The sequence below is a fragment of the Salmo salar genome, chromosome 19 (assembly GCF_965601325.2).
Source record: "Salmo salar chromosome 19, fSalSal1, whole genome shotgun sequence".
Classification (NCBI taxonomy): Eukaryota; Metazoa; Chordata; class Actinopteri; order Salmoniformes; family Salmonidae; genus Salmo; species Salmo salar.
The window spans coordinates 3,600,401-3,615,411 of record NC_138309.1 but is presented as its reverse complement, the minus strand read 5'-3'; the positions used below and the strand labels follow the sequence as shown (position 1 = coordinate 3,615,411).

The 15,011-nt window shown below is 43.4% G+C and overlaps 1 protein-coding gene across 1 annotated transcript in view; it reads right to left on the bottom strand.

Annotated features, from left to right (window-relative positions):
* The window catches only part of LOC106578306 (semaphorin-4G), an 83,118-nt gene that overhangs the window by 46,901 nt on the left and 21,206 nt on the right, over positions 1 to 15,011 (bottom strand). The window contains exon 2 of the mRNA XM_014156988.3: positions 3,108 to 3,378. Coding sequence (XP_014012463.3) covers positions 3,108 to 3,234 — 127 coding nt within the window. The 5' untranslated portion in view covers positions 3,235 to 3,378. The remainder of the gene's footprint in view (positions 1 to 3,107; positions 3,379 to 15,011) is intronic.

Here is a 15,011-nt window from a genome sequence, read left to right as displayed (position 1 = left end):
TGCAGTGACTGTATTACCGCCACACCGGCAGTAATGAGTCATGAGTGCAGTAAAATTCCATGTGACCGTTGAGTCACGGTAATCTCCTCTTATGCACTCTGGATATGCTTTGGAAGTACCCAACTTGCTAACAACCATCGGGTCCTACTCAGGGCTCTAGTGTCCCTCTAACCACTCTGACATCAATGCAAATCCAGTCAAAAATCACATCAAACACTTATCATCAAACCAGCACGTGCTTTTAAAACTCACATCACTGTGATGATCAGTTTGAAGAAAGAAGTTCAACAACAGGTTGAAACTGAGTGGAAAACATGGTCGTTGTGGATGTTGTTTCAAAGCCTAACACAAAACAAAATGGACAGTACTTTCTAAGGTGATGATTAATTCAAAACATCCATACACATAGGGTTATGAGCCCCAAAAAACAGAATTAAAATTACGATTGTTTATTTTAAAATTTTCTTTAACCTTTATTTAACATTGTGCCATTATACAATACATAGCCTACTGCATAGTACGAATGGCAGAAAAACAAAAATCTAAATAATTGGTACTCCAAAATACACCAAAATTAAACAAATTGAAGTAATCGCCTTTGAATGTGGACTGTATTATTATTCATGCTGGATGGACTGGTTACTTTATGCTATGGTCCAAAATGTCTATCCACGAGTCAGGGAGAGAACATATAGGCCTTGGCGATGCTGTTGGTTCATTGATTGTGTAGGGCGGCTTACAGAGTTAGCCTACAATTATAGTGAATTTGTATTTGATTTTGAATAGCCCATTAATAGGGCATTTTCATAATTAATTGGGTGACACATTACCTTTAGCTATACAGCATATCTCCCCAACAATGCTCTTCCATCTCCTCCTCTCTCTCCTTTATTCCTTTCTAGAGCACGCAGGGGGGCTGTCAACAGTTTAGTCACGCCTGCTTCCACTCCCCCTCTCTGGCGCTCGAGGGCGCCAGGCTGCCCATCATTACGCACACCTGTCACCATCGTTACATGCATCGGCACTTCATTGGACTCACCTGGACTCCATAACTTTATTGATTGCCTCCTCTATATCTGTCTATTCCTCAGTTTGATACCCATGTCAGCATTAATGTCATTATGTTTCCCTTGTCCAGACGCTGTCTATGTTTTGTTTCATGTCTGTTATTTATTAAATATTCACTCCTTGTACTTGCTTCTCGTCTCCCAGCGTCTGTCCTCACAATGACGTACCGCATAGCCAGATCAATCTTTTGCATGAGAATAAACTGCTGACAAAAAGTCATGACCACCACAGCCCAAGTTCAGACCAGAGTCAGGCATTCATCTATCCACAGAGAGGGACACACACACACACACACACACACACACACACACACACACACACACACACACACACGCACACACACACACACACACACACACACACACACACACACACACAAACAAACGCACAAACACAAGAACAAACACACACACTTATTTAAAATTACAGTATGTCAAATATGCCCTTTTTATCATGGTTATAAATTATTTCTCTGTTTTATTGCGAGTTAATGTACACCCACTCCTACAGACCAACTGTAAAACATAGTACAAATGAATGATCGCCCTCTCACCCAAACTGTGAAACATTATAAATCCACCCAGAGCGACACATACATTTATGCTCCTACTCTACCAGTGCCAGCACCAGCACCACCCACATAGCCCTTATTTCCATACACAGTAGTCAAGTGCCCGGTGGCCATTTTCCTCTAAGAGGTGCAACTCTCTGCACTCTCCATTCTTGCACTTGGGCATGTTTCTCCTAAGGGAAAATTACAGGGGGTGCATGCCCGTGCAGATTTTCGATGTGAGTAGAGATCATACATGCATGCACACACCCAAACGCACACACACACAACCCCCGGAGTCCGAATGTAGGTCAATGACTTAATTTTACAAGGATAAGGAGAAACTGTGAAAGACCGACTCTGTACCACACACTTCTATAATAAAAGACTATACCAAATTAGCAGTAGAGGCTTTCTGAACAAAAATGAACATGACATTAATATGGATCCCATAGGGACTCACTGATACTTATGCAACACACTATCTGGAATCCATTTCCCTGAATGGGTAACCCAGTGACATCCTACATTTTAGTGGTTTTATATTTCCTTTTTCTGTTGTGCACGCTCAAGCATTGCATGTGAAGTACACATCATACATTATATTAATACTACCTCAGGTGAGGAGCAACATAGCAAACAAAGATTTTTGAGTAAAATGCCCATTTAAACACCCTAAAAGTCCTGTCTATCTCTTATCTCTAACCATTTCTTTCCACTGCAATAGTCTGGTTTTGTGACTGCACCACAGCGCAGGCAGGCGAAGCACCCGGCTCTCTTCACTCCCCTCGTCTGTTAATAATATTCCTCCTCTCAAGACAGGAGTGGAGAGGATTGGAGAGCTGACAGCAGCCAGGTACAGTATAGTTGTATAGCCTGCCAGGGATGGGTGATCCCTCTGCAGTAGCTTCTGCTGCAGTAGGTCGAGAAAGAGAGGCTGAGCTGCTATGGGGGAGAGATTGCTGATGTGTATAAATGACGTACCCTAACCCTTCTTCGTTAAAATCATCTATTCAGCACTATTTCATTTTCAACAGTCACTGGACAGGGCTCCACTGTAGAGGGGTCCTCTTTTATGGGCGATGAGAGCTTCTGTCTATTCTCTATTGCTTCATTAGAGCTGCATGGTGAACTAAGTGAACTAGGACAGGACTTGAGAGAGAGGATTAACAACTCCCTGGAAGTAGGGGCTGGCTGTCTTCGGGGCCAACTTCCAAAACTGTGCCACTTGTTTAAAGTGAACAGGAGGGAGTTGGAACTGCCTTTATATTGAATCAGCACACTGAGTGGGATACTAGTATACCGTAGACATCCTATGAGTACAGCCAGGAGTTTTTCCAGGCCATGTGGCCTGACTAGAAAAAACTCCTAGGCCACAGCCTAGAACTCGGTCCCAGAGTTTTCCTGATGTCAGGTGTAGTCACATTTCCAGGACAACCTCCTGGCCCTACCTAGTGTACAGCAACCTGGAGCCTTGGTCTGGTCTTACCTTGGTAAAGCACCGTGGTCCTGGGGGTGACGTCAAGGACAGGGCCGAAGGGGAACCCCCATACCCCTGACAGGCTACAGAGGAGCAGCTGTAGGAAGGGGGGCAGCAGTGTGACGTGGTCCCCCATGTTTGCCAGGCTGACCTGGGTGCAGGTGGAGCCCTGGATGCTGTCACACACCTTGTTGCTTACACACACAAGAGTGATATTATCCTCTGTTGGGCTCAGCAGTGGTGGCTTCTAGGTCATCCTCTGTCTGTAGGAAGGCTCACTCTGCACAGAAGACAAAGAAGAAAAACAGATAGTATCCCACACTGTAGATGCCATTGTTTAGATGAGTGTGTGTGTGTGTGTGTGTGTGTGTGTGTGTGTGTGTGTGTGTGTGTGTGTGTGTGTGTGTGTGTGTGTGTGTGTGTGTGTGTGTGTGTGTGTGTGTGTGTGTGTGTGTGTGTGTGTGTGTGTGTGTGTGTGTACACATTTCCTGAGCCTGTTTGAATTTGTGTATAATCACACTGGTTCCAACATACGTCACCCCACGTTAGCTTAGGCCCAATAAGTACACAAAATGAGTCAAGATGCATTACATAAAACACCAATTACAAAAGTTGATGATGAAGAAGAATTGTTGTTTTCTCTAATATTCTGGAACATGGCTCCACTTCTCCACCTACTTATTAGCAGTGTGTGTTGGGAGGCTTGGCTTGGCAGGGTGATGGCTAATCTAGTGATTAGGCCCGATGCCATCAGATCAGTCTCCGCCTGGTGTGCCGCACTCTTGTGCTCTGTCACTGAATCATGTTCTCCTCCCCAACCTACAGTGTAAACACACCAGCGTCTCACCCATCTGACACTATATTGCGTCGCGTGTGGAAGGTGGCCCGGGCGATGACCGCCTATCTGTCATCACCGTGACGACAACATGGAAACTGCACATGGAAAGATAAACACATCTGCCTGAGCCATGTCACGCCTGGATCATAACACGCATGAACAATTAGAAAGGGTAGAACAAAAAAGCACGAAAAGAATGTCCTCTGAAACGCTTTGGAAAATTGCTCAAATCTGACCAAAACATCTTTTCACATGTATTTGTTGCTCAAACATTTTAAATGTATTAACTGTTGACATGGACTGAAAATATTTTTAAGGGTTTTATCTGTAGAAGTGCTCGGTTGCATGTTACTTTTTTTGCACTGCTGCTGTAGGCTACTTCCCATGAGAGTCTGTGACTAGTTTCCGACAAATTTACCTCAGTTGCCTCCCTGTTCAGAAAGCCCAGTTATATTGATTGATGGCCTACAGAATGTGAAAAGATATAAAACGGAGTTATAGTCTCTCTGGATATGGCCATCTGTCAGGCAAGACATAATGATATGAAAGATATTATCCAGCCTGAGATTTCTACAGATGGCCAAGGAATATGCTCCAATTACCCAAGTGTCTCATATAATCCTTGCTTTACTGTAGCTATGAAAAGATAATATCACCATAATACTAAAAGCTTAAAAACCCCAGCAAATAAGCATTTTCTCTAATATACCCCTAATTTGGTAGAGTTTCCAGAGTTTCTTCAAACTGAAATATTAACTCCGTAGAGTCTATTGACGCACTGGTGCGTCAATCTAAGTAAAATAACAAAAAAATATCCAGCAAAATCTGTCAATTAATTTGCATGGGCTGCATCTCAAACCACCACATCCGCCTATAGCGAGCTACAGCGGTGTTTATCAGACCATGAGACATCCCGAAAATAGGTATTCTCACGAAAATGACTGAAGCGTCCGAACGGTTTGCCCACTCTATGAAATGATGAGACTCCCACGAACACGATGGTGGTCTCTGTTTTGCTCTACGACCCCCACAAGCTCCAAAGGACTCAAGGGAAATCGGTACTGTCGATGTACCAACTTCTGTTTGCAGCATCAGAAGCGTTTTGACTACAAACTAATGTGACCCAACTGTGGAAAGAACACAGTGGTGTTCTCCATTTTTCTCTACCACCCCCACAAGTGTCATGTGACTCATCTGAAGGTACCAGATAAAACAAAATTATGGCAGTATGGAGGTAGTTTTGTGTCTACCCAAAAAAGGGGGTTAAATATGTGTAAAAAACATATATATATACAGTACCAGTCAAAAGTTTGGACACACCTACTCATTCAAGGGTTTTTCTTTATTTTTACTAAAAAAGTGTTAAACAAATCAAAATATATTTTAGATTTGAGATTCTTCAAACTAGCCAACCTTTGCCTTGATGACAGCTTTACACACTCTTGGCATTCTTTCAATCAGCTTCACCTGGAATGCTATTCCAACAGTCTTGAAGGAGTTCCCACATATGCTGAGCACTTGTTGGCTGCTTTTCCTTGACTCTGCTGTCCAACTCATCCCAAACCATCTCAATTCGGTTGAGGTCAGGTGATTATGCAGGCCAGGTGATCTGATGCAGCACTACATCACTCTCCTTCTTGGTAAAATATGCCTTACACAGCCTGGAGGTGTGTTGGGTCATTGTCCTGTAGAAAAACAGATGATAGTCCCTCTAAGCACAAACCAGATGGGATGGCGTATTGCTGCAGAACGCTGTCGTAGCCATGCTGGTTAAGTGTGCCTTGAATTCTAAATAAATCACTGACAGTGTCACCAGCAAAGCACCCTCACAGCATCACACCTCCTCCTCCATGCTTCACGGTGGGAACCACACATGCGGAGATCATCCGTTCACCTACTCTGCGTCTCACAAAGACAAGGCGGTTGGAACCAAAAATCTCACATTTGGACTCATCAGACCAAAGGACAGATTTCCACCGTTCTAATGTCCATTGCTCGTGTTTCTTGGCCCAAGCAAGTCTCTTCTTATTATTGGTGTCCTTTAGTAGTGCTTTCTTTGCAGCAATTTGACCATTACGGCCTGAAAGCCGCGAACACTGGCACCCTCATAGATATCATCCTAACCAACGTGCCCTCTAAATACACCTCTGCTGTTTTCAACCAAGATCTCAGCGATCACTGCCTCATTGCCTGCACCCGTAATGGGTCAGCGGTCAAACGACCTCCACTCATCACTGTCAAACGCTCCCTGAAACATTTCAACGAGCAAGCCTTTCTAATCGACCTGGCCCTGGTATCCTGGAAGGATATTGACCTCATCACGTCAGTAGAGGATGCCTGGTTATTTTTTTTAAATGCCTTCCTCTCCATCTTAAATAAGCATGCCCCTTTCAAGAAATTTAGAACCAGGAACAGATATAGCCCTTGGTTCTCCCCAGACCTGACTGCCCTTAACCAACACAAAAATATCCTGTGGCGTTCTGCATTAGCATCGAACTGCCCCCGCGATATGCAACTTTTTAGGGAAGTTAGAAACCAATACACACAGGCAGTTAGAAACACCAAGGCTAGCTTTTTCAAACAGAAATTCGCTTCGTGCAACTCCAACTCTAAAAAGTTCTGGGACATTGTAAAGTCCATGGAGAATAAGAACACCTCCTCCCAACTGCCCACTGCACTGAGGATAGGAAACTCTGTCACCACCGATAAGCCCACTATAATTGAGAATTTCAATAAGCATTTTTCTACGGCTGGCCATGCTTTCCACCTAACTACCCCTACTGCATTCAACAGCACTGCACCCCCCACAGCTACTCGCCCAAGCCTCCCCCATTTCTCCTTCTCCCAAATCCATTCAGCTGATGTTCTGAAAGAGCTGCAAAGTCAACAAACAGATTACCGACCATTTCGAATCCCACCGCACCCTCTCCGCTATGCAATCTGGTTTCAGAGCTGGTCATGGGTGCACCTCAGCCACGCTCAAGGTCCTAAACGACATCGTAACCGCCATCGATAAGAAACAATACTGTGCTGCCGTATTCATTGACCTGGCCAAAGCTTTTGACTCTGTTAATCACCACATCCTCATCGGCAGTCTCAGTAGCCTTGGTTTCTCAAACGATTGCGTCGCCTGGTTCACCAACTACTTCTCTGACAGAGTTCAGTGTGTCAAATCGGAGGGCCTACTGTCTGGACCTCTGGCAGTCTCTATGGGGGTACCACAGGGTTCAATTCTTGGGCCAACTCTTTTCTCTGTATACATAAATGATGTCGCTCTTGCTGCTGGTGAATCTCTGATCCACCTCTACGCAGACGACACCATTCTGTACACTTCTGGCCCTTCTTTGGACACTGTGTTAACAACCCTCCAGACGAGCTTCAATGCCATTCAACTCTCCTTCCGTGGTCTCCAACTGCTCCTAAACACAAGTAAAACTAAATGCATGCTCTTCAACCGATCGCTGCCTGCACCTGCCCGCCTGTCCAGCATCACTTCTCTGGACGGTTCTAACTTAGAATTTGTGGACAACTACAAATACCTAGGTGTCTGGTTAGACTGTAAACTCTCCTTCCAGACTCACATCAATCATCTCCAATCCAAAGTGAAATCTCGAACTGGCTTCCTATTTCGCAACAAAGCATCCTTCACTCATGCTGCCAAACATACCCTCGTAAAACTGACCATCCTACCAATCCTCGACTTCGGCGATGTCATTTACAAAATAGCTTCCAATACCCTACTCAACAAGCTGGATGCAGTCTATCACAGTGCCATCCGTTTTGTCACCAAAGCCCCATATACTACCCAACACTGCGACCTGTACGCTCTCGTTGGCTGGCCTTCGCTTCATAATCGTCGCCAAACACATTGGCTCCAGGTCATCTACAAGACCCTGCTCGTTAAAGTCCCCACTTATCTCCGCTCACTGGTCACCATAGCAGCACCCACCTGTAGCACGCGCTCCAGCAGGTATATCTCTCTGGTCACCCCTAAAGCCAACTCCTCCTTTGGTCGTCTCTCCTTCCAGTTCTCTGCTGCCAATGACTGGAACGAACTACAAAAATCTCTGAAACTGGAAACACTTATCTCCCTCACTAGCTTTAAGCACCAGCTGTCAGAGCAGCTCACAGATCACTGCACCTGTACATAGCCCATCTATAATTTAGCCCAAACTACTACCTCTTCCCCTACTGTATTTATTTATTTTATTTATTTTGCTCCTTTGCACCATATTATTTATATTTTATCTCTGAACTTTCTTCAAACTACAAATCTACCATTCCAGTGTTTTTCTTGCTATACTTTATTTACTTTGCCACCATGGCATTTTTTTGCCTTTACCTCCCTTATCTCACATCATTTGCTCACATTGTATATAGTCTTATTTTTTTTTCTACTGCATCATTGATTGTATGTTGTTTTACTCCATGTGTAACTCTGTGTTTTTGTATGTTGTCGAACTGCTTTGCTTTATCTTGGCCAGGTCGCAATTGTAAATGAGAACTTGTTCTCAACTTGCCTACCTGGTTAAATAAAGGTGAAATAAAATAAAATAAATAAAAATTCATGCAGTCTCCTCTGAACAGTTGATGTTGAAATGTGTCTGTTACTTTAACTCTGTGAAGCATTTAATTGGGCTGCAATTTCTGAGGCTGGTAACTCTAATGAACTTATCCTTTGCAGCAGCGGTAACTTTGGGTCTTCCATTCCGGTGGCGGCCCTCATGAACACCAGTTTCATCATAACGCTTGATGGTTTATGCCACTGCAATTGAAGAAACTTTTAAAGTTCTTGACATTTTTCGGATTGACTGACCTTCATGTCTTAAATGAATGATGGACTGTCGTTTCTTGCTGTTCTTGCCATAATATGGACTTGGTCTTTTATTAAATATCAGTGATACTATCAAGTGTGCGGTTTCCTTTTTCCTTCATCTTGTTCAATTGTTGCCATGCACCTGCAATTAAGATTGCTCAGATGTGCGAGTGCCTTTTGAATTTTATATTTGAGATTCTTCAAAGTAGCCACCTTTTGCTCTGATGACAGCTTTGCACACTCTTGGCATTCTCTCAACCAGCTTCATGAGGTAGTCACCTGGAAAGCATATCAATTAACAGGTGTGCCTTGTTTAAAGTTAATTTGTGGAATTTCTTTCTTTCTTAATGCGTTTGAGCCAATGAGTTGTGTTGTGACAAGGTAGGGGTGGTATACAGAAGACAGCCCTATTTAATAAGCTTTACGTATTGGCCTCACGGCCCTCGTCAGAGTCCTTCAGGGATGCGTAAAGCTTATTAAATATCAGTGATACTATCAAGAGCAGTGTGCGGTTTCCTTTTTCCTTCAAGTATCTCAAATATAAAATATATTATGACTTGTTTAACACTTTTTTGGTTATTACATGATTTCATATGTGTTGTTTTTTAGTTTTGATGCCTTCACTATTATTCTACAATGTAGATAATAGTTTAAATTTAATTTTTTTACCTTTATTTAGGCTACCTGCCACCTAGTGGTTACCTGCTGCCTAAAGAAAAACCCTGGAATGAGTAGGTGTGTCCAAACTTTTGATTGGTACTGTATACATATTTCCTGAGCTCTTATATCTCCTACATATAGGACAGACCCTTCAAAACCATATTCCTTATGATAAATGTTTTGTCTTTTTTGCCATTTATTCATTTATTATTCAATGTGTTTCTACTATAGTAGTTATTAAAGGCAAAATTCAATATTTTATCAAAAACATTTTTTATTCAAAAAATTACACCTAAAGGAGACCTAAAATCAAATAGGTAAATTATCCATGGTATGACCATTTTACAACAATTCCACATGTCAGCTTAGAAGTCAGGGAGAAGTCATGGCGAGTGTAGAGAGTATAGAGATATTGTTATCCACGTCGGCACCAACGATGTTAGGATGAAACAGTCAGAGGTCACCAAGCGCAACATAGCTTCAACGTGTAAATCAGCTAGAAAGATGTGTCGGCATCGAGTAATTGTCTCTGGCCCCCTCCCAGTTAGGGGGAATGATGAGCTCTACAGCAGAGTCTCACAACTCAATCGCTGGTTGAAAACTGTGTTCTGCCCCTCCCAAAAGATAGAATTTGTAGATAATTGGCCCTCTTTCTGGGACTCACCCACAAACAGGACCAAGCCTGGCCTGTTGAGGAGTGACGGACTCCATCCTAGCTGGAGGGGTGCTCTCATCTTATCTACGAACATAGACAGGGCTCTAACTCCTCTAGCTCCACAATGAAATAGGGTGCAGGCAAGGCAGCAGGCTGTTAGCCAGCCTGCTAGTTTAGTGGAGTCTGCCACTAGCACAGTCAGTGTAGTCAGCTCAGCTTTCCCCATTGAGACCGTGTCTGTGCCTCGATCTAGGTTGGGCAAAATTAAAGATGGCGGTGGTCGCTTTAGCAATCTCACTAGTATAAAGACCTCCTCCATTCCTGCCATTATTAAAAGAGATTGTGATACCTCACATCTCAAAATTGGGTTACTTAATGTTAGATCCCTCACTTCCAAGGCAGTTATAGTAAATGAACTAATCACTGATCATAATCTTGATGTGATTGGCCTGACTGAAAAATGGCTTAAGCCTGATGAATTTACTGTGTTAAATGAGGCCTCACCCCCTGGTTACACTAGTGACCATACCCCCCGTGCATCCGGCAAAGGCGGAGGTGTTGCTAACATTTATGATAGCAAATTTCAATTTACAAAAAAAAACAATGACGTTTTCGTCTTTTGAGCTTCTAGTCATGAAATCTATGCAGCCTACTCAATCACTTTTTATAGCTACTGTTTACAGGCCTCCTGGGCCATATGCAGTGTTCCTCACTGAGTTCCCTGAATTCCTATCGGATCTTGTAGTCATAGCAGATAATATTCTAATTTTTGGTGACTTTAACATTCACATGGAAAAGTCCACAGACCCACTCCAAAAGGCTTTCGGAGCCATCATCGACTCAGTGGGTTTTGTCCAACATGTCTCTGGACCTACTCACTGCCACAGTCATACTCTGGACCTAGTTTTGTCCCATGGAATAAATGTTGTGGATCTAAATGTTTTTCCTCATAATCCTGGACTATCGGACCACCATTTTATTACGTTTGCAATTGCAACAAATAATCTGCTCAGACCCCAACCAAGGAGCATTAAAAGTCGTGCTATAAATTCTCAGACAACCCAAAGATTCCTTGATGCCCTTCCAGACTGCCTCTGCCTACCCAAGGACGTCAGAGGACAAAAATCAGTTAACCACCTAACCGAGGAACTCAATTTAACCTTGCGCAATACCCTAGATGCAGTTGCACCCCTAAAAACTAAAAACATCTGTCATAAGAAACTAGCTCCCTGGTGTACAGAAAATACACGAGCTCTGAAGCAAGCTTCCAGAAAATTGGAACGGAAATGGCGCCACAACAAACTGGAAGTCTTCCGACTAGCTTGGAAAGACAGTACCGTGCAGTATCGAAGAGCCCTTACTGCTGCTCGATCATCCTATTTTTCCAACTTAATTGAGGAAAATAAGAACAATCCGAAATTTCTTTTTGATACTGTCGCAAAGCTAACTAAAAAGCAGCCTTCGCAAATGGAGGATGGCTTTCACTTCAGCAGTAATAAATTTATGAACTTCTTTGAGGAAAAGATCATGATCATTAGAAAGCAAATTACAGACTCCTCTTTAAATCTGGGTATTCCTCCAAAGCTCCATTGTCCTGAGTCTGCACAACTCTGCCAGGACCTAGGATCAAGGGAGATACTAAAGTGTTTTAGTACTATATCTCTTGACGCAATGATGAAAATAATCATGGCCTCCAAACCCTCAAGCTGCATACTGGACCCTATTCCAACGAAACTACTGAAAGAGCTGCTTCCTGTGCTTGGCCCTCCTATGTTGAACATAATAAACGGCTCTCTATCCACCGGATGTGTACCAAGCTCACTAAAAGTGGCAGTAATAAAGCCTCTCTTGAAAAAGCCGAATCTTGATCCAGAAATTTTAAAAAACTATCGGCCTATATCGAATCTTCCATTCCTCTCAAAAATTTTAGAAAAAGCTGTTGCACGGCAACTCACTGCCTTCCTGAAGACAAACAATGTATACGAAACGCTTCAGTCTGGTTTTAGACCCCATCATAGCACTGAGACTGCACTTGTGAAGGTGGTAAATTACCTTTTAATGACGTCAGACCGAGGCTCTGCATCTGTCCTCGTGCTCCTAGATCTTAGTTCCGCTTTTGATACCATCGATCACCACATTCTTTTGGAGAGATTGGAAACCCAAATTGGTCTACATGGACAAGTTCTGGCCTGGTTTAGATCTTATCTGTCGGAAAGATATCAGTTTGTCTCTGTGAATGGTTTGTCCTCTGACAAATCAATTGTAAATTTCGGTGTTCCTCAAGGTTCCGTTTTAGGACCACTATTGTTTTCACTATATATTTTACCTCTTGGGGATGTCATTCGAAAACATAATGTTAAATTTCACTGCTATGCGGACGACACACAGCTGTACATTTCAATGAAACATGGTGAAGCCCCAAAATTGCCCTCGCTAGAAGCCTGTGTTTCAGACATAAAGAAGTGGATGGCTGCAAACTTTCTACTTTTAAACTCGGACAAAACAGAGATGCTTGTTCTAGGTCCCAAGAAACAAAGAGATCTTCTGTTGAATCTGACAATTAATCTGGATGGTTGTACAGTCGTCTCAAATAAAACTGTGAAGGACCTCGGCGTTACTCTGGACCCTGATCTCTCTTTTGAAGAACATATCAAGACTGTTTCAAGGACAGCTTTTTTCCATCTACGTAACATTGCAAAAATCAGACATTTTCTGTCCAAAAATGACGCAGAAAAATTAATCCATGCTTTTGTTACTTCTAGGCTGGACTACTGCAATGCTCTACTTTCCGGCTACCCGGATAAAGCACTAAATAAACTTCAGTTAGTGCTAAATACGGCTGCTAGAATCCTGACTAGAACCAAAAAATTTGATCATATTACTCCAGTGCTAGCCTCCCTACACTGGCTTCCTGTTAAGGCAAGGGCTGATTTCAAGGTTTTACTGCTAACCTACAAAGCATTACATGGGCTTGCTCCTACCTATCTTTCCGATTTGGTCCTGCCATACATACCTACACGTACGCTACGGTCACAAGACGCAGGCCTCCTAATTGTCCCTAGAATTTCTAAGCAAACGGCTGGAGGTAGGGCTTTCTCCTATAGATCTCCATTTTTATGGAATGGTCTGCCTACCAATGTGAGAGACGCAGACTCAGTCTCAACCTTTAAGTCTTTACTGAAGACTTATCTCTTCAGTAGGTCCTATGATTAAGTATAGTCTGGCCCAGGAGTGTGAAGAGGAACGGAAAGGCTGGAGCAACGAACCGCCCTTGCTGTCTCTGCCTTGCCGGTTCCCCTCTTTCCACTGGGATTCTCTGCCTCTAACCCTTTTACAGGGGCTGAGTCACTGGCCTACTGGTGTTCTTCCATGCCGTCCATGGGAGGGGTGCGTCACTTGAGTGGGTTGAGTCACTGACGTGGTCTTCCTGTCTGGGTTGGCGCCCCCCCCCTTGGGTTGTGCCATGGCGGAGATCGTTGTGGGCTATACTCGGCCTTGTCTTAGGACGGTAAGTTGGTGGTTGGAGACATCCCTCTAGTGGTGTGGGGGCTGTGCTTTGGCAAAGTGGGTGGGGTTATATCCTGCCTGTTTGGCCCTGTCCGGGGGTATCATTGGATGGGGCCACAGTGTCTTCTGATCCCTCCTGTCTCAGCCTCCAGTATTTATGCTGCAGTAGTTTATGTGTCGGGGGGCTAGGGTCAGTCTGTTACATCTGGAGTATTTCTCTTGTCTTATCCGGTGTCCTGTGTGTATTTAAATATGCTCTCTCTAATTCTCTCTTTCTCTCTTTCTGTCTTTCTCTCGGAGGACCTGAGCCCTAGGACCATGCCTCAGGACTACCTGGTATGATGACTCCTTGCTGTCCCCAGTCCACCTGGCCGTGCTGCTGCTCCAGTTTCAACTGTTCTGCCTGCGGCTATGGAACCCTGACCTGTTCACCGGACGTGCTTGTTGCACCCTCGACAACTACTATGATTATTATTATTTGACCATGCTGGTCATTTATGAACATTTTAACATTTTAACATCTTGACCATGTTCTGTTATAATATCCACCCTGCACAGCCAGAAGAGGACTGGCCACCCCTCATAGCCTGGTTCCTCTCTAGGTTTCTTCCTAGGTTTTTGGCCTTTCTAGGGAGTTTTTCCTAGGGAGTTTTTCCTAGCCACCGTGCTTCTTTCACATGCTTTGCTTGCTGTTTGGGGTTTTAGGCTGGGTTTCTGTACAGCACTTTGAGAATATCAGCTGATGTACGAAGGGCTATATAAAAATAAATTTGAAATTTGATGGAAAAGTCATGAAATTCCATCTGTCAAAATGTGTATGAACCCTGTAGATAGCTATACTTGAGAGGAAGAGGTGAAGCGAGAGCGTTTACTCTGCCCAAAATCTGTCCACGAAAAGAATTCCACAAAGTGAGGAATTTTTTGTATGGTCAACGAGAGAGTGTCGATTTTGGTAAAAAAAAATGTAACTGATAATTTGCTACGCAAAGCTTTTTTGATCGCATTGAAGTTTTGCAATGCTTATATTGTTACGAGTGTACTGATTGATATAAGTGGACACAAGTGTCATTTGGGCAACTTTTAGAAAAATATTTTATATCTGAGTTGTGACTGTTGTTCACACGCGTATCTGCCCTCTCATTAGGTAGAATGTTCCCACCTGATCTCACCTCCTCCTGCCTGTCTTCCGTTTTTGTGGACTTCGACTCCCATTGTTAGGGCGGCGACACAAGCGTCTTGTAATTATATCAACCAATTATATCAAGATCTGGCTAATTGCCACATCTGCCAGTTGTATGTACTTTTGTTAATTGTTCTGTTAAGTGATCCTGTCTCCCGATTGGCTGCTCTGTAATTGTGGCCAACTGACACAGGTGATTATGATTAGACTTGATCAAAGGCACAGTTATGCCTGTGTCTCTAGTCTTGTTCTCACTT